General features: G+C 46.0%; 1 protein-coding gene across 1 annotated transcript in view; it reads left to right on the plus strand.

The window, feature by feature from the left end:
* The window catches only part of hemk1 (HemK methyltransferase family member 1), a 149,711-nt gene that overhangs the window by 19,525 nt on the left and 111,764 nt on the right, over window positions 1-18,422 (plus strand). The window contains exon 6 of the mRNA XM_069942336.1: window positions 270-363. Coding sequence (XP_069798437.1) covers window positions 270-363 — 94 coding nt within the window. The remainder of the gene's footprint in view (window positions 1-269; window positions 364-18,422) is intronic.

Here is an 18,422-nt window from a genome sequence, read left to right on the forward strand (position 1 = left end):
TTTTATAGAGCTACGTTACTTCATAGCTCTTGAACCCAATGCCCTGACTAATGAAAACCAACACACTACTCTCCTTTTTACCCATCCTGTCAACTTGCAAGGCTTATGAATCTCAGAATTTCAGTTACCTTTTGCTGTACACCTTCACTTTCATGGTTCCTTGTGATGGGACACAGACCACAGCAGAGTCCTTTAAATAATGAACAAATGTTGAAGAGTTTATCAATCCTTTTTCAGTTAGACTGAATTTGTTTTTTTTTGTCTTCTAGCATGCCTGTGCAATATGTGATTGAGGAGTGGGACTTTTGTGATCTAACACTGAAAGTAAAGCCACCAGTCTTTATTCCCAGACCAGAAACAGAGGTAAATTCAATCACTGTGCCACTGAATAAATCTAGTGAAGTATCATACTGTTCAGAGATGGAGACAACTAAGGTTTACAGGTATTGCAGGAAGATTGAATACATTGAGAGAAGTGCATTGGTGTGAGTTGCACAGAGTTCGGGTCTGATCGCTTAAATGGAAAGCTAATAGATTTTCAGATATCCCTTGCATTATAAGGGATAGAAAATGATGCAGTGGGTGTTTATGTCGCTATGGAGAGGGTGCAGCTCAGCATGTGATTGAATAATAGTTAGGGTTTACAAATTGGATTGTAACATGAGTTTAACCTGCCAATTTGACAGGTTATCTGCCCATATACAGGGTGTAGAATTTTTTTTAAATTGCACGGGTTGGGAAACCACCTCGGAGATGGATCGCCAACCCATGTAGACGTACCGTTTAGCTGCTGCCGCTGCTCAATTTGTCATCCATAGATGGCTGTCCAGGTTGAAGATGATGTCAGTACATGTTTGCTTGCATGAGCACGCACGTCAGCAATGACACGTTATGGAAGGTTTGAGTGTGGGGATTGAGCAGCTCAGGTTAGATTGCTCCGATAATCGGCACGTGTCCACAAAGTGAATATAGATCAGTTTTAGCGACTTCCGGCGGGGATACCAGTGATTTCACACCCACCTCACGCAAAGGGGCAGGATCACCCTTAAACTGGCCAGTCACCGTTTATCTGGCCAATTTAGAGCCCAGTGTGTAAGGTGCTGCAGGGTCCCATTACATGGACAGGAAACATGGGCCCTGAGCAGCTCCAGTTTGTAAACCCCTAGTGTTTGATTCAAGGGAAACATGAAAAATAATTTGGAGAAGTTAGTGAGGGAAATGATCAAGAACTTTGCCAGAAGTTGTTCATGTGCACTGAGTTAATTGTATCTGCTTGATTTAATTTAACTTGGAGATGCATTGCAGCAGGATTTGCATGGCATTCCACAGCAGGCTATCGCTGATAATGATAATATTTTATTGTCATACACACAAGTACATTATACCTATGCACCAAAATTATTGCTGCAGTCAAACGGGTACATTTCCTTTAAAAAAAACTCCAAAGCTATGCATTAAATGCTTAAATTACCCAATGCAGAAGAAGATAATAAATATAAAAAGTAGATAGCTTATAAACATAATTGTATGTAAGCCAAACATACCAGCTGACCTGGTGTGTAGTAAAAGAAACATGAGTCTTTTACTATTCCTTATATATTCCTTTATATACCTTATATATTCCTTTTCTATACCTTATTCCTTTAACTGTTTCCCTTGCCACACACATGGTTTTCAGTTTTCTGTTTTTATTTCCTACACCTGTAGTTTTTGGTCTTCATTTACAGTGAGTTAATTATTTTTGTATTCTGGTCACTCAAACTATGTTAGCTGTCCACATCACGAGGGCATATTTTTGCCCTAAAAAACATAACATTTAGTGAGGCTATTTTAAGTTGTCACGTGCTAGTGGTTGCAGAGTGTGCTCTGTATTGAGCGCTGCAGTCATTGATCATTTGTCATTGACCAGACAGGCTTTACAATGATAATAACTCCCCTGTCACTGCAACAGTTAACAAGGTAACGAAGTGATTATTATAAAGGCTGAGATTAATAATCTGGAATGAGATAGTGGCTGGGTAATTTAAATCCACTTAATTAAATGAATCCAGGATAAAATAACTAGTATGAGTAAATAGATTGGCTGTGAAGTTGCTAGATTTTCAAAAAATAAAATCTGCTTCGCTAATTCTGTCAGGAATCAATGTGCCTTTTGCATAGAATTATCAATTATACAGTCATTGACATTGATTGTAAAAGCCAGGATATCAGTGTAGCTGCCTCACCACCTCCTTCATATCCTAAGAATGAATGCAAGAAAAACCACGCAAGTGCAATGCAACAAAGGAGTTTAATGACAGTGTAAGGAGAAAGCAAGAGTTGCAAGAATATCATAGTTGCAGTGAATATTTTAATCGCTGGAGCTAATGAATAGAATGATCCAATTTACAATGTCAACTTGGGAATCAAATTCTTGAAGTACAGATGAGATCTTTATGTACTCAAGGATAGCATGGCTTTGTGAAGGGAAGTTTGTGCCTCACTAGTCTAATTGAGATTTTTGAGGAGCTAACAAGTGAAATTGGTGAGGGTAGGGCGATATATGTGGTCTATATGGATTTTAGCAAGGCATTTAACAAGGACTCATCCACAAAGTCATGAGGCACTGGATCAGCGGAACCTTGACTGTATGGATAAAGAATTGATTTGTAGGAAGAAAACAGAGAGGAGTCGTGGAAGGAAAGTATTCTGCCTGCAGGTCAGTGACTAATGGAGATCCACAGGATTCTGGGACCCCTGGTCTTTGTGATCATTATAGGAAGGATATGGAAGCTCTGGAGAGGGTGCAGAGGAGATTTACCAAGATGCTGCCTGGATTGGGAAACAAGTCTTATGTGGTAAGGTGAGCAGAGCTGGGACTTTTCACTTTGGAGCGTTGAAGGATGAGAGGAAACTTGATAGAGGTCTACAAGATGATGAGGCATAGATAGGGTGGACAGCCAGCGCCTGTTCCCCAGGGCAGGATCAGCAAACACCAGAGGACATATGTACAAAGTTAAAGGAGGGAAGCTGAGGGGAGACATCAGGGGTAAGTTTTTTACACAGAGAGTTGTAGATGCCTGGAATGCCTTTCTGGGGATGGTGGGTGAGGATGAAACATTGGGCCATTTAAGAAACTCTTAGACACATGGATGAAATAAAAATAGAGGATTACGAGGTAGGGAGGGTTTAGTACTTTTTTTAAAGGAATATATGGGTCAGCGGAACATCGAGGGCCGAAGGGCCTGTACTGCGCTGTATCACAAAAATAATGTGGCAAATTAATATATTCTCATTCTAACAAAGGGAAGTGGGAAAAATCTATTATGGAAGTATTAGCAGAAGAGAAACTTGTCAGAGAAATCAAGAGTGATTGGGGACAAATGGAGCTGTATTGGGAGAGACAAAGTGGGGTTATGATATTAAGAAGTAAAGCATGAAAGTCTGCACATACTTGAAGTAACAACACACAATGCTGGAGAAACTCAGCAGGTCAAACATTGTCCTCTATATAGCAAAGATAAAGTACACAACTGATGGTTCGGGCTTGAAGTATATGTGGATATGATATTAATCTCTTTGTATTAGTGCTTGTCAACATTTTATTAAGCTGTGAGGCTGCTGGAATTCTCAGATAAAAATAGTTAAAGGAACCCCATTCCAATCTTTGCTTTTCATCTCTCTCATGGTCTTTCCTCTACTCTCCTGCCTAACTCACCTCTCATTTTCATTTATCCAGTATCCTATCACCTCTTGACCCCCCTCCAGTTCTTCCTTCCAGCACCCCCCCCACCACAACTTTTGTTTGTATCTTCCCCTCCCACCTTGGTTCTTGGAAAAGGGTCCAAAACTGAAATATTGACTGTCCATTCCTCTTTGTGGATGCAGGCTGACCCACTGAATTCTTCCAGCTTTTCATTGTTTTCAGGACAAATCTGTCACACCCAACTGGTGTCCCGTCTAAAAAGTGGGATCTCTGGACAACACAAGAATGTCTGAATGTTGTCGTCTCAAATCTATAGGAATGTGTTAAATATAAATCTGTATGTTAGGCCTTAAAACACATGAGCAGAATTAGGCTATTCAGCCCATCAAGTCCACTCTCCCTTTTGAATCATGATTAATGTATGTTTCCTGTCAACACCTTTCTCCTGCCCCCTCTCTATAACTAACACCCTTACTAATCAAGAACCTCCGCTTGAAAATGAGCCAAATGCACCCAGCTGTGTATTCAGTGAATTCCACAGATTCACCATCCTCTGACTGAAGACGTTTCTCCTCATCTCTGTTCTAAAGGCATGTTTTCAAAGAAATGTTTTAAACAGGCATCAATCATACCAATGCCCAAGAAGAATGTGGTAACCTGCCTAAATGATTATCGCCAGTAGCACTTACATCAACAATGATGAAGTGTTTTGAAAGGCTGGTGTAGAAGCATATCAGCTCCTGTCAGAGAGGTGACATGGATCCATTCCAGTTGGCCTATTGTAGCAACAGGTCTGTGGCAGATGCCATCTCAGTGGCTCTACACAAAGCCCTGGACAGTAAAGATGCATTCATCAGGATGCTCTTTATTGACTTCTGTTTGGGATTTAACACCATCATCCCCTCAAAACTGATCAGCAAATTAATACCATCTACAAATTTTCCAACTATACTATGGCAGTGGGTTGTATAAAAAAAGATGATGAGTCAGCCTACAGGAGGGAGATTGAAAATTTGGCTGAGTGCTGCACCAACAACAACTTTGCACTCAATGTCACCAAAACGAAGGAGCTGATTGTTGACTTCAGAAAGGGAAAGCCAGAGGTATACAATCCACTGATCATCGGGATCAGAGATGGAGAGGGTGAGCAAATTTAACTTCTTGGGAGTCACTATCTCGGAGGATCTTTCCTGGACCCAACACACTAATGGCATTGTGAAGAAAGCACATCAGCACCTCTACTTCCTCAGGAGTTTGTGCAGGTTCGATATGATACCAGAAACTCAGTCAAATTTCTACAGATGTATGGTGGAAAGTATGATGACCGGCTACATCAAGGTCTGGTATGGGGTCAGCAATATCCCTGAGTGTAAAGCCCCCCAGAAGGTAGTGGACACAGCCCAGGACATCATGGGCAAAACCCTTCCCACTATCATGAATATCTACAGAGAAAATGGCCGTTGGAGACCTGCAGCAATCATTAAAGGTCCACACCACCCAGCAGACGCTCTGTTCTTGCTGCTGGCACCAGCAAAGAGGACTAGGTGCCACAAGTCTCGCACTACCAGGTTCAGGAACAGCTGCTACCCCTCCACCATCAGACTCCTCAACAACAAACTCAATCAGGGACTCATTTAAGGACTTTTTTTGCACTTCATTGTTTTTTTTTCCTCCTGGTATTCCAGTCAATTTGTTTACATTCATTTACAGTTTGCAGTCCTTTATTTGTTTACATGTATATGCTGTGAACACTTTTTTAAAACACTACCAATAAGTGGTAATTCTGCCTCGCCCGCAGAAAAAGAATCTCAGGGTTGTATATGATTTATTCTTGACAATAAATCTGAAATCATTTTATTCTAAGGCTGTGCCCTCTGGTCCTACACTCTCTCACAATTGGTATCTAGAGGGATAAGTAGTGCATGTTAAACTGAGATAGCTTAAGGTCTGTTGTATTGTTTACATGCTTAGATATTTTGTTAATATAACATCAAAATTACTCTCTTGTGCAAGCTGACATCACTTATTTAATTCTCTGTTGATCAATGTTCCGCACTACCCTCAGTCTCCAGCAGATGGCTCAATTGGTTCATTTACTGTTTGACATGTAAAGTTACGCAGATACAAATACACAATCCTATATCCGGAACCCTTGGGAGACAGTGTGTTCTGAATTTTGGATTTTTCCAGATTTCAGAACAAAAGCCAGCTGCCCCAGATTTAAGCCCACAGGAATTGTGCTGCCGTATCCACCCCCTTCCAGTTGCGCTGGCGTCTCTCTTCCCCTCGCACACCCAAGTCGTGTTGCTGTCCCTCTTCCCCCCCCTGCCCGAGTCACGCTGTCGTCTCTCCCCCCGCCCGCCCAAGTTGCGTTGCCATCTCTCTCCCACCCCACCCGCCCGATTCGCGCTGCCGTCTCTCTCCCCCCGCCCACCCGAGTCGCGCTGCTGTCTCTCTCTCCCTCCGCTGTACCAGCACCAGGAAAAAAATTCTGGATTTTGGAGCTTTACAAATTTTAGATGTCCAGATAAAGGATTGTGAACCTGTACTGAAAGCTGGAACAATTGACAAGCTGATGGTGGAGTTAAACAAGGAAGTCTACAAATGCTGGTGTCTAGTGCAATAAACAAATATGCTGGAGGAACTCAGACATAGAGAGTAAAGGATAACCAAAGTTTCAGGCCTGGCCCGAAATGTTAGTTATCTTTTACTTCCCAAGGATATTGTATGACTTGCAGGGTTTCTCTAACATGTTGTGTATTGCAAACTGATCATGAAACTCTAATTGTTTTTTTGCTTCATATTCAATTTTATTATCATCTGATTGTGCAAGTACAATCTGATGAAACATCTTTTGCCAGTCCTCAGTGCAAAAACATGCAGACACACATACCAACATAACACACATACAAACAGTGCTGAGTGCCTCCAACATTTAGCTGTGTTTTTACTGCATTGGAGACTTGCCAGGCAGTAGCCTAGATTGGAGAACTTTAGCATGTGGAGAGATTAGATCAGTGCTTCTCAACCTTTTTCTTTCCACTCTCATACCATTTTAAGTAATCCCTATGCCATAGGTGCTCTCTGATTAGTAGGGGATTGCTTAAGGTGGTATGTGAGTGGGAAGGGAAGGTTGGGAATCACTGCTCGAGACCCAATTGTTATTGAAATATTTTGCTTGAGAAAAATAGAATGGGCTCGTTTTCTATGAAGGAGGCTGAGGGGGTGGCCTGTCAGAGGTTGTATCAGGTAGGAAGATACAGTTTTTTTTATTGCTGTGTTAGGGGTTTCACAAACAAGAGGACAGAGGTTTAAAGTGAGGAGAAGGAGGTTGTGAGGGGAAATATTTTTTTTACACTGAGGAAGTTGCCAGAGGAGGTGGTGGAGTCAGATTACAATTGCCTCATTTAAAAGCATTGAGACAGGCGCTTTAATAGGCAAAGCTTTGGAGAGGGGCCTAATTTGGCATTCTCCAGCCAGATAGCATCAAATATTGACCTCCGATTTCCGTTAATCCCCTCTCTTGGTGTCTCTGTTTTCCTCATGCTTCTTGTCTCCCTCCCTTCAGTCCCCACCCACTTCTATTCCTTCTATCAGGGAGCCACCCTCCTTTGCCATCTGTCCTCTCTCTCACTTCTCAGCTTCTTTCTCTGCTACCCTTTAACCCCTACCAACTTCTTACCAGTTGGACTGTGCTCCACCCACATCCCACCGCATCTGCCTGATTTTTCCACACTCTATTTTTGGAAAATTTTATTTAAGATGCTTACAAAATTATAAACATAACAAATATGTAAAATAAAATGCACACAGAAAAAACATAAAAAAGACTCCCCTTCTCCCCCCCTCATTTAAACTATCCGCCCCCACCCCCACCCCACCCCTGGAGCCTTAAAAATGAAAAAATTCTGGGTATTAAATACTAACTGTTTGGTATGCCAACTCTGTACAAATCATCTACTTTAGATCTATTATCATATATTCTATATATAAACTTCACATTTTTCCACACTCTTGAGGAAGGACCTGAAACATCAACTGCTTTTCAATTCTTATGGATATTTCATGATGTACTGAATTTTCCCCGCACCCTTGTGTACTGCACTAGAACCCAGCATCTGCAGGTTCTCATTCACCTAATTCAGTAGCAAGCAGAATGATTGGAATGAACATGATGGGCTGAAGGGCCTGTTTCTGTGCTGGAGAGCTCTGCCTCTGGACCTCTGATTGTATTCAGTCTGTTTTGCCAACATGGATTGAGGGTTACCCATTAGCTTTAGATCTGCAAAGTGAAAACTGCAGCTAAACTACGTGGCAAGATCCTACAGAGATCAATATTACAAGGAGTAAGTTAATAATTCTGAGAGAATTGTCTGGAACCCATATGAGACACATAAACAGAGGATTTGAAATAAGTCAGTTTGCTCTCTGAACTTACTTCACTGCTCCAATAAGATAATGGCTTCGTCACTCTTGGACTCATCAAAGGTAAGGGCCCAGGCCTTACTGATTACCCTTTACTTCCCATGGATGCTGTGTTTCCCCAGGACATTTATACATTAAATTTCTTACAGATAAACATTAAAACACCAACTCTCATTAGCAATTATGTGTACAATGGCACCAATTCAAAGAGCATGTCTCCTCTCCTCGCTCTTCCTGAGTCCGCACCAGTGGTAGCTCTGCTAGTAAAGTGATCACTGGTTTTGGTCCATATTTATCCCTTGAACAAAGTCAGTGTTTAGAAGAAGATTATGTGTCAGCCCATTAGGTATAGTTTGACTTGCATTTTCTGTGTTGGACCTCAGAATATTCTTTGTTGTCTACCATTGTTTTGAGGAATGTGGAGTTAATGAAAGACTTCAATAAAGTCCTCCTTGTCAGGCTGCCACTATATTACCCTTAGTTGCTTGTGTCAGAAGGAAAGTAGTATTATTTGAGCAACCATCAAAAGAGTGGAGTGGATTTTGAGCCATGGAATGGATTCATTACATTGCTAAGAGATATTAATTGATTCAGTAAAGGCCCAAAATTTTGGCAGATTGATTACATTTTGGGCAAATGTGATCTCATCCATCTTTTGTTCTTGGAAAGAAAGAATAGATTCCCAGAAAATAGATTATGCAAGGCCATCCTTTACAGGTGCTAAGAAATTAGTTGCATGACTCAATTTCAATGAGCCAACAGTATCTTTTCAATCAAAGAATAAACAAGATGGGGTCGCACAGTTCCACATTCCTGGTTTCAAAAGCATTGCATTCTGTCTGGGTCCTGCAAGAAAACTTGAAGGCAGCAAAAAGGCCTCGGCAATTCACTGCTGCTTTCCCTTGGGGTTAGCGGATTCTTCTAAACATTGGCTAAGATGGCACCACAGCTGTAGCATGTATATAATAGCAGAGCTACCACTGGTGTGGACCCAGGAAGAACGAGGAGAGGAGACATGCTCTCCCAATGCTCCTTTGCAGGGTCCTACCATCTGGACGTCCCAGCCAGCAGCTCTGTACAAAGTGTTTTTTGTCGTGTTCAGGGAGGTACATGCCAAAAATGGTGGTGTCTATAGTTTGGAGCCCAGACCACAAGGTATTTAGGAATTCGGGAGGGTGTCGATGGCAAGCTGGATTACTGAAGGGCTTCTGGTGCTAACCACTCACTAATTGTGTCAGGGATCCAGAGCCAGGGACCGAGAAGGGTGATTTTGATGTCTGGAGCTCGGGTCACCACTGGATCGGACAGGAAACTGTGCAGCTACAGGGGGTGCAGGAGGTGGTGGGGACCATGGACACAGTGTCTCTGAAGGGATTCTCTTTTATAGGTAGCAGTTCAGTGGTGGCATCTCTTTGCATGCCTTAATAGGACAAACAAAGGAAAATCTTTTTTTGTGTACATGACCATAAACTGAATCTTGATCTTGAAACATAACTCCGGATAGGAGATAGTAAATTTATTTCAAGGACATCATTCCCTGCCTTTTGTTAGATATCACCTCCATCAATCTTATTGTTCTGGAATTATTTAATCTCTATTCAATGGGAAAAACTTTGTTTTGCATGCTGTGCAGTCAAGTCAACCTGTCCTTGAATTCAACAGCCAGTGAAAACTAAAGGTGCTGAGTTTTGTGTTACAAAGGAAACAGTTCAGTTAAGACAATGCAAGGGCAGCATCATTTTACCAAGGAAAGATCTGCTCAATTGCATGAAAACAACAGGGAAGATGCTAACTGGGTGCATCACAACTTTGCAGAGAAACTGCTCCACCCAAGACCACAAGAAATTGTGAATGCATTTCAGATCATTGTGCTGACCATCCCTCTACCCTCCATTGCCTCCATCAATACTTCCTCCTGCTTGGTAAAGACTTGGTTAAAAGACTCATCCCTCTCTTCTCCTACCTCATAGAAAAAAAATTGTGTATTTTTATTTTCATCTGAGTGTACATATGCAACCAAATAAAACATATTTCTTAGGACCCTGGTGTGTACGCAGGTTCACAGGTGCACATGCATGAACACACACATGCACACACCACATAATAATCACATATATACATAAAAATATAATTTAAAATAAATATATATTTTGGGATGATTTACTTGGTTACAGCCTACTGATCGTCAATCTCACAGCCTGCAGGTAGAAGCCATTTCCTAGCCTGGCAACTCTGATTTAGATACTCCTATTCCTCTGGAATTAGAACCATAGAATACTACAGTGGAGAAGCAGGCCCTTTGGCCCATCTATTCTGTGCTGAACTGGTATTCTGCCTGGTCCTAATGACCTGCACTCCTTCATTCTCCTTCCATCTATACCGGGGGTGTCAAACTCAAATTCACAGAGGGCCAAAATTAAAAACTTGGACTAAGTCGAGGGCCGAACTAAATATTTATTGAAAATTTTCAACAACATCTGCATGTTTTCTCTTCTTTCAACATATGTAATGTTAAACTTTAGGATATAACTTTAGGAGGATAATGTTACAGGTCAGGAGTAGGTAGCTCAAGTTCACCCTTTGCTTGACCTGAGGGAAACCTATTTGGTCCCTGTGGAGATGTAGTCAGCATTCACAGGCTCTGTCTATTTTGGCTTGCATCAGGACTCAGCATTTCCTGCTCACTCCTCAGGCTCTAGGCCTCTATTCACCCTCGACCCACCATCCCTCTACCTGACCAGTCCTTTACCCAACCTCTACTCACCCCTCACTCCACTCGCTCTGCCTCTACCCACCCCATCCTATACACACCCCTCTACTGCCTCTCCCCTCAACCTGTTCCTCCCTCTACCCGTCTCTCACCCTCTAATCACCCCTCCCCTACTCGCCCTGCCCTTCCCCTTTTACCTCTTCCCTATCCACCCCTCCTTCTACTCATCCCTCCCTCTAACTGCCCCTCACACCACCATAACTTCCCCTGCCCATTACTCCTCACCTACGCCCTCTGCCCACCCCTGCCTACCCACCCACTCAGGCCCAGCGCACTGCCGATCAGCCTTTACAGACAGCCACCATCTCTCTCTTCACGTGCAGGGCCGAACCAGCCGTCCCTGGGGTCCGCGCGGGTGCAAGTGCTGAAGGCCATGGCGACCGGGAGAAGTGCGCTTGCGCTGTGGAAGGGCCGTCCGGTGCCAGTCGCGCGGGGCTCGCGCTGCCCGGGGGCCGTGCGCAGCCTGCCATGCCTGTCGTGCCGACAGGAAATCACAGGCGCTCGCCCATCCGCCGCACCGCTCGACAGGTGGGAGAAGTGACTGGTTGTGCGGGGAGCCTTCTAACCGGCTTGCCGGCTGATGACATCGACAGACTTCTCGTGTTACAATTTCTCGTGTTACAATGGGGAAGGATGTGCAATGAGGATGGTGGGGGTGACATTACCAAAAAAACAGCATCGGCTCTCGCTGCAGGGCGGGCCACCTCTAATACATTTTTGGAATGATCTTGCGGGCCAAATATAATTATATCGCGGGCCAAATTTGGCCCGCGGGCCAGAGTTTGTCATGTGTGATCTATACCTATTCAAATATTTCTTAGATGTCAAAATTCACCACTTCAGTTGTCAGCTCTTTCTATATGAAGAAATTCGCCTTAATCTTTCCCTTAATCATCTTACCTTTCATCCTTAATCCATGTCCTCTAGTTCTTGCCTCACCTAACCTCAGTGGAAAAAGGCATGCTTGCAGGAACCAGTGGATCTCAACCTTTTTCTTTCCACTCACATACCACTTTAAATATTCCCTATGCCATAGATGCTCTGTGATTAGTAAGGGATTGCTTAAGGTGGTATATGGGTGGAAAAAAGGTTGAAAACCACTGTTTTAATTGTACCTAATTGACTTATCATGTACACAGTTTCATAACTCCAAAGGAAATGGGACAATTGTGGTGGCCTGCCATAGCAGAGATCAAGCAGCACTCAAGGCGGCAAATCGAGCCGGTGCTCACTCAAGGCGGCGAGCGCAACCAAAGGCCAGCAGCCCGCGCAGCGGCACTGACCCCAACGAGTGAACTGGCAGGTGAACAAGATGCTGGCCCTCCTGGGCAAACACAAGCCATGCATCATGTTTGAGCAGGCATTCCTGGAACAAATGCTCGAGGACATCCAACTGCTCCTGGCTGACATGGATTTCAGTGACCCCCCCCAGAGAGTTGCAACATGAGCGGACATTCTGTGGAAACAGAAGAGAGAGTGCTCGGCGTCGTGGGGCTCATCACTAAACCCCGTAGCCAGACCCTTACAGACCAGCTGAGAGAATAGCAGCGCCCCAGAGGAGGTGATCCAGACAACCATTGATGTTTCTACCACCTGAGATGGGGTGCTGGAGCACTCATGTGCAGGCTGCCATGCATGTTCCAGGGAAATACCAGGGCCAGCCATTGTTAATGGCCATGATGGCTGGCCACCAAGACAGCCTCCTATATGTTTAGGACCACCAGTCCAGACGACGCTTCCTTCTGGACACAGGAGTAGGACACCAGAACAGGCCATTGGGCCCCATGCTGAGGGCTGCCAACAACAGCATGATTAGGACCTATGGTACCCTCAAGGCTCAACTGCAGTTGGGAGTTTCTCGTGGTGCAACATTCGCTCCTCGGGGCAGACTTCCTGCAAGCCCACAGTCTGCTAGTGGAACTCAAGGGAAGGAGATTGGTCCAAGCCAAGACCTTTCAAGCCTATCCCCTCAAAGACGCCAGGTTCCCAGCACTCCACCTGGACTCCATACTGTGATCGAATAACGAGTACGCCAGGGTCCTAGCCGAGTTCCCTGCAGTACTCACCCCCCAATTCACCATGTTGATGCCCCGACATGGAGTACAGCACCACATCCTGACCCAGGGCATGCCACTCCATGCGGGGGCATGACGCCTTCCTGTGGAGAAGCTCCAGCTGGTGATGGAGGAATGCAGGAAGCTGGAGGAGCTTGGTATTGTATAGTGGTCAGACACCCCATGGGTTCCTCCCCTGCATCTGGTACCCAAAGCAACTGGGAGCTGGACACCATGCGGCGACTACTGCTGGCTCAATGAAACCACAACACTGGATCGGTAACCCGTTCCTCACATCCAGGACTTCACAGCTAACCTGCATGGGGAAAGGATCTTCTCCAAGGTGGACCTCATGCTGGGATATCATCAGATCCCAGTACACCCTGATGATATCCCCAAGACTGCCATCACCACCCCGTTCGCTTCTTTGAATTCCTCCAAATGCCATTCGGGCTAAAGAACGCTGCACAGACCTTCTAGCAACTCATGGACGCAGTGGGCTGAAACTTGGACAGCATCATCATGTACCTGGACGACATCCTGGTGACGAGCAGGAACCAACAGGATCCATCTCCGCAACCTCTATACCTGACTGAGTGAGATCAGCCTGACGATCAACCCAGCCAAATGCCAGTTCAGATTGGAGACCATCGACTTCCTGGGCCACAGGATAACCAGGGAAGGAGCCACACCGCTACCCGGTAGAGTGGAGGGCACTCAAAAGTTTCCCAGACCCAACATGACCAAGGGACTACAGGAGTTCATGGGGATGATCAATTTCTATCTCAGGTTCATCCCCTTAGCTGCCCGGATCATTTGGCCCTTGTTCGCCTGGATACTAGGCAAGGTGAAGGACATCACCTGGGACAAGGAGTCAGCGGAAATTATTGTGAAGGCCAAGAAAGCCCTGGCAGGCGTCACCACTTCTGGTACTTCCTAGATGACAGGTCATTCACGGCTTTCACAGATCACAAGCCCCTGATTTTCACCTTGGATAAGATCTTGGACCCCTGGTCAGCCCACCAGCAATGACACCTGTCTTACATCTCAGAGTACACCACAGATCTAAGGCACGTCTCCTGCAAGGACAACATGGTGGTCGATGCTCTGTCCAGGCAAAGTATCCACGCGCTATCAAGTGTGTGTGGCAATGGCAGAGGCGCAGCAGAAAAACAAGGAGATGCCCCAATACAGGATTGCCATATTGGGACTGCAGCTCCAGGACATCCCAGTCGGCACAGGTAACACCACCCTCCTGTGCAATGTGGCCATTGGTCAGGTCAGATCCATCATCCTGGTGGCTTGGAGACTACAGGTTTTCAACTCCATGCACAGACTGGCACAGTCCATGGTCCGGCAGGTGGCCAGAAAATAAGTGTGGCATGGATTGCGGAAACAAGTCAGTGGGTGAGTGAAGGCATGCATGCAAAGCCAAACAACCAAGACCCCACCTCAGTACTTCAAGCCCACAGAATGAAGGTTTGACCACATCCATGTGGACATAGTAGGACCCTTGCTGGTATCCCAGGGTTTCCACTATCTGTTCACGATGGTCGACCGCTTCACTAAGTGGCCAGAAGCAGTACTGCTGGCAGACATGTCCACAACATCATGTGCCAAGGCCCTCATCTCATCCTGGGTGGCATGGTTCGGGTTACCGTCCCACATCACATCCAACAGGGGCCCAATTCACCTCCAGTCTGTGGTCCGACCTCGCCACCAGCCTATGAAGTGCCCAGCTGTATCATACAACACAGTCCAATGGGTTGGTGGAGCACTTCCATAAGCACCTCAAAACCACGATCATGATCAGACTCCAAGGACCCAACTCGGTTCATGAGCTACCATGGCACTTTTGGGCATCCGCACAGCACCCAAGGAGGACATCAACACGTCTTCAGTTAAACCGTCTATGGAGCTCTACCTGTGGTCCCGGGAGTATTCGTACCATCCCCAGGTGGACAGCAGGACAACTCTGCAGCATTCCTTAGTTGGCTAAGGGAAAGATCCGGCTACCTGGCCCCGATTCCACCTTCCAGGCATGGACATGTGAGGACCAACATACCCAAAGACCTGCAGGACTCTGAGTATGTTTTCATTTCCAGGGGGCCACGTCGTCCACCGCTTCAGAGGCCATAAGACGGTCCATTCTGGGACATCCACAACAATGGGACCATGCTTGAGCAAGAGGTTGGAGGTAAGATGGAGGTCTTCACCACAGACAGGCTGAAGCCAGCACACCTGAACCCAGAGTGCCTGAGACACCAGCAGCACGCCAAAGAGGCAGGCCACAGAAGGCTGCAGAGATTTTGCCTCCGGGCACCAAGGACAATACCGCCAGTCCTGTTGGGGGGGGGGGGTTGGGTGGCGTCATGTGTCAGCCCACCGCCATGGCAATCGAGGCGGCACTCTGGGCAGTGAATGCAACCAAAGCCCAGCAGCCCGCACAGCGGCACTGGCCCCAACAAGCGAACCAGTGGGTGAACAGCAAGGGCAGTTGAAAGGGCAGCAACCCCAAAATGGTGCTGGTCTTGCTGTGCAGCCAACAGACAGGGACAGCGCGCAGGAAGAAGGGTATTGTTATGCAGGAAAGTACCCACATGCAGGAAGCTCGCTTTTTGTTATACTTGTTGTGATGTCAGCCAAGGGGTGGGGGGGACGGGGGGCTACGGCAGGAATAAATATAAAAGTCAGGCCTGAGCTCTAATAAAACTCAGAGCTTGACCTGACTACACTATGTGTGTGTGTCTTCTTTCGAGTAGCACGCGGCTACACAATGACATTTTTTCCTCAAGCAAAATATTTCAGTAATAGTTGGGTCCAGAGCAGTGGTCCTCAACCTTCCCTTCCCACTCACATACCACCTTAAACAATCGCTTACTAATCTCAGAGCACCAATGGCATAGGAAATACTTAAAGTGGTATATGAGTGGAAAGAAAAAGGTTGAGAACCACTGATCTATACCCTTCATAATTCTATGCAGTGACGTTGGAAAGGAAGAATGTGATAGTTGCCATTAAATACAGTGCAGGCTTGACACTGATGGTTCTAAGGCTGACATTCATTGCCTTGAAGTCTTCAGAAGATCTCAGCGGGGTTGCTTATGTCCAGTGAAGCCATGGTAAAGATAAATCTGCAGTTTCTGAAGTGACAAGAAATGTAATACAAGACCCTGGGCTTAGTCAGGTAACATTTGTTCTGTGGGTCCTCGACCTTTCTCAGGAAAAAAAGAGATGTAAGGTATTGATGCCGAAGAATGATGATGCCTTAGAGCAGGGGTGTCAAACTCAAATTCACGGAGGGCCAAAATTAAAAACTTGGACTAAGTCGAGGGCCGAACTAAATATTTATTGAAAATTTTCAACAACATCTGCATGTTTTCTCTTCTTTCAACATATGTAATGTTAAACTTTAGGATATAACTTTAGGAGGATAATGTTACAGGTCAGGAGTAGGTAGCTCAAGTTCACCCTTTGCTTGACCTGAGGGAAACATATTTGGTCCCTGTGGAGATGTAGTCAGCATTCACAGGCTGTGTCCATTTTGGCCTGCATCAGGTCTCAGCATTTCCTGTTCACACCTCAGACTCTAGGCCTCATTTCACCCTCGACCCACCATCCCTCTACCTGACCAGTCCTTTACCCAACCTCTACTCACCCCTCACTCCACTCGCTCTGCCTCTACCCACCCCATCCTATACACGCCCCTCTACTGCCTCTCCCTTCAACCTGTTCCTCCCTCTACCCATCTCTCACCCTCTAATCACCCCTCCCCTACTCGCCCTGCCCCTCCCCTTTTACCTCTTCCCTATCCACCCCTCCTTCAACTCATCCCTCCCTCTAACTGCCCCTCGCACCACCATAACTTCCCCTGCCCATTACTCCTCACCTACACCCTCTGCCCACCCCTGCCTACCCACCCACTCAGGCCCAGCGCGCTGCCGATCAGCCTTTGCGGACAGCCACCATCTCTCTCTTCACGTGCAGGGCCGAACCAGCCGTCCCTGGGGTCCGCGCGGGTGCAAGCGCTGAAGGCCGTGGCGACCGGGAGAAGTGCGCTCACGCTGTGGAAGGGCCGTCCGGTGCCAGTCGCGCGGGGCTCGCGCTGCCCGGGGTCCGTGCGCAGCCTGCCATGCCCGCCGCGCCGACAGGAAGTCACAGGCGCTCGCCAATCCGCCGCACCACTCGACAGGTGGGAGAAGTGACTGGTTGTGTGGGGAGCCTTCTAACCGGCTTGCCGGCTGATGACATCGATAGACTTCTCGTGTTACAATGGGGAAGGATGTGCAATGAAGGGGGAGGATGGTGGGGGTGACATTACCAAAAAACAGCATCGGCTCTCGCTGCAGGGCGGGCCACCTCTAATACATTTTTGAAATGATCTTGCGGGCCAAATATAATTATATCGCAGGCCAAATTTGGCCCGCGGGCCAGAGTTTGACATGTGTGCCTTAGAGCATGGAGCAGAAAGAAACAAATGAAATAGATCTGTGAATAATTATAAGTTTGCCAGAAGACCTGTCAAATATTTCTCTCCTTCTATTTCACTCTTTGACATGATCATTAGTAAAACCTAATATTTGCTCTTCAGCTGACAACCCTCAAGGGATCAATTACAGCTGAGTTTGAGTTTCTTTGGGAAACTGGTGAGCATTTTCTTTTTGAATTTTGATGGTCTTTTCTCAATGAAAATGATTAGAGGACTTGGTGATAATGAAAGTGGTGTGTGTCCTTAAGGATGGTCGTAGACTTGGCAGGGACAAAGTTGGTTGCATTTTCACAGAACTGATTAATCTTGATAGAAGTTGCAGAGGGTTTTTTTCTTTGCGAGTTCTGTGCAGTGGCAGTGGCGGGTGTGTTGGACTAATCCACTCTGGACAACGGATTGCTAATCCACTCTGGACAATGGATTGTAGGTCCACAGAAGTGGAGAACATTCCATCTCACAAGTAAAAACCAAAAGCTAGCCGCAGTCCTGATTACTTATCGTGTTTTAAATCATCTAATGCCTCTACTGTTACAAACCTGCAAATAAAGAGCAACTTGTCCGTGAACTACTCTTTGCAGACGATGCCGCTTTAGTTGCCCGTTCAGAGCCAGCTCTTCAGCGCTTGACGTCCTGTTTTGCGGAAACTGCCAAAATGTTTGGCCTGGAAGTCAGCCTGAAGAAAACTGAGGTCCTCCATCAGTCAGCTCCCCACCATGACTACCAGCCCACCCACATCTCCATCGGGCACACAAAACTCAAAACGGTCAACCAGTTTACCTATCTCGGATGCACCATTTCATCAGATGCAAGGATCGACAACGAGATAGACAACAGACTCGCCAAGGCAAATAGCGCCTTTGGAAGACTACACAAAAGAGTCTGGAAGAACAACCAACTGAAAAACCTCACAAAGATAAGTGTATACAGAGCCGTTGTCATACCCACACTCCTGTTCGGCTCCGAATCATGGGTCCTCTACCAGCTTCACCTACGGCTCCT

This window comes from Narcine bancroftii, chromosome 5 (genome assembly GCF_036971445.1).
Source record: "Narcine bancroftii isolate sNarBan1 chromosome 5, sNarBan1.hap1, whole genome shotgun sequence".
In the NCBI taxonomy this organism is placed as follows: domain Eukaryota; kingdom Metazoa; phylum Chordata; class Chondrichthyes; order Torpediniformes; family Narcinidae; genus Narcine; species Narcine bancroftii.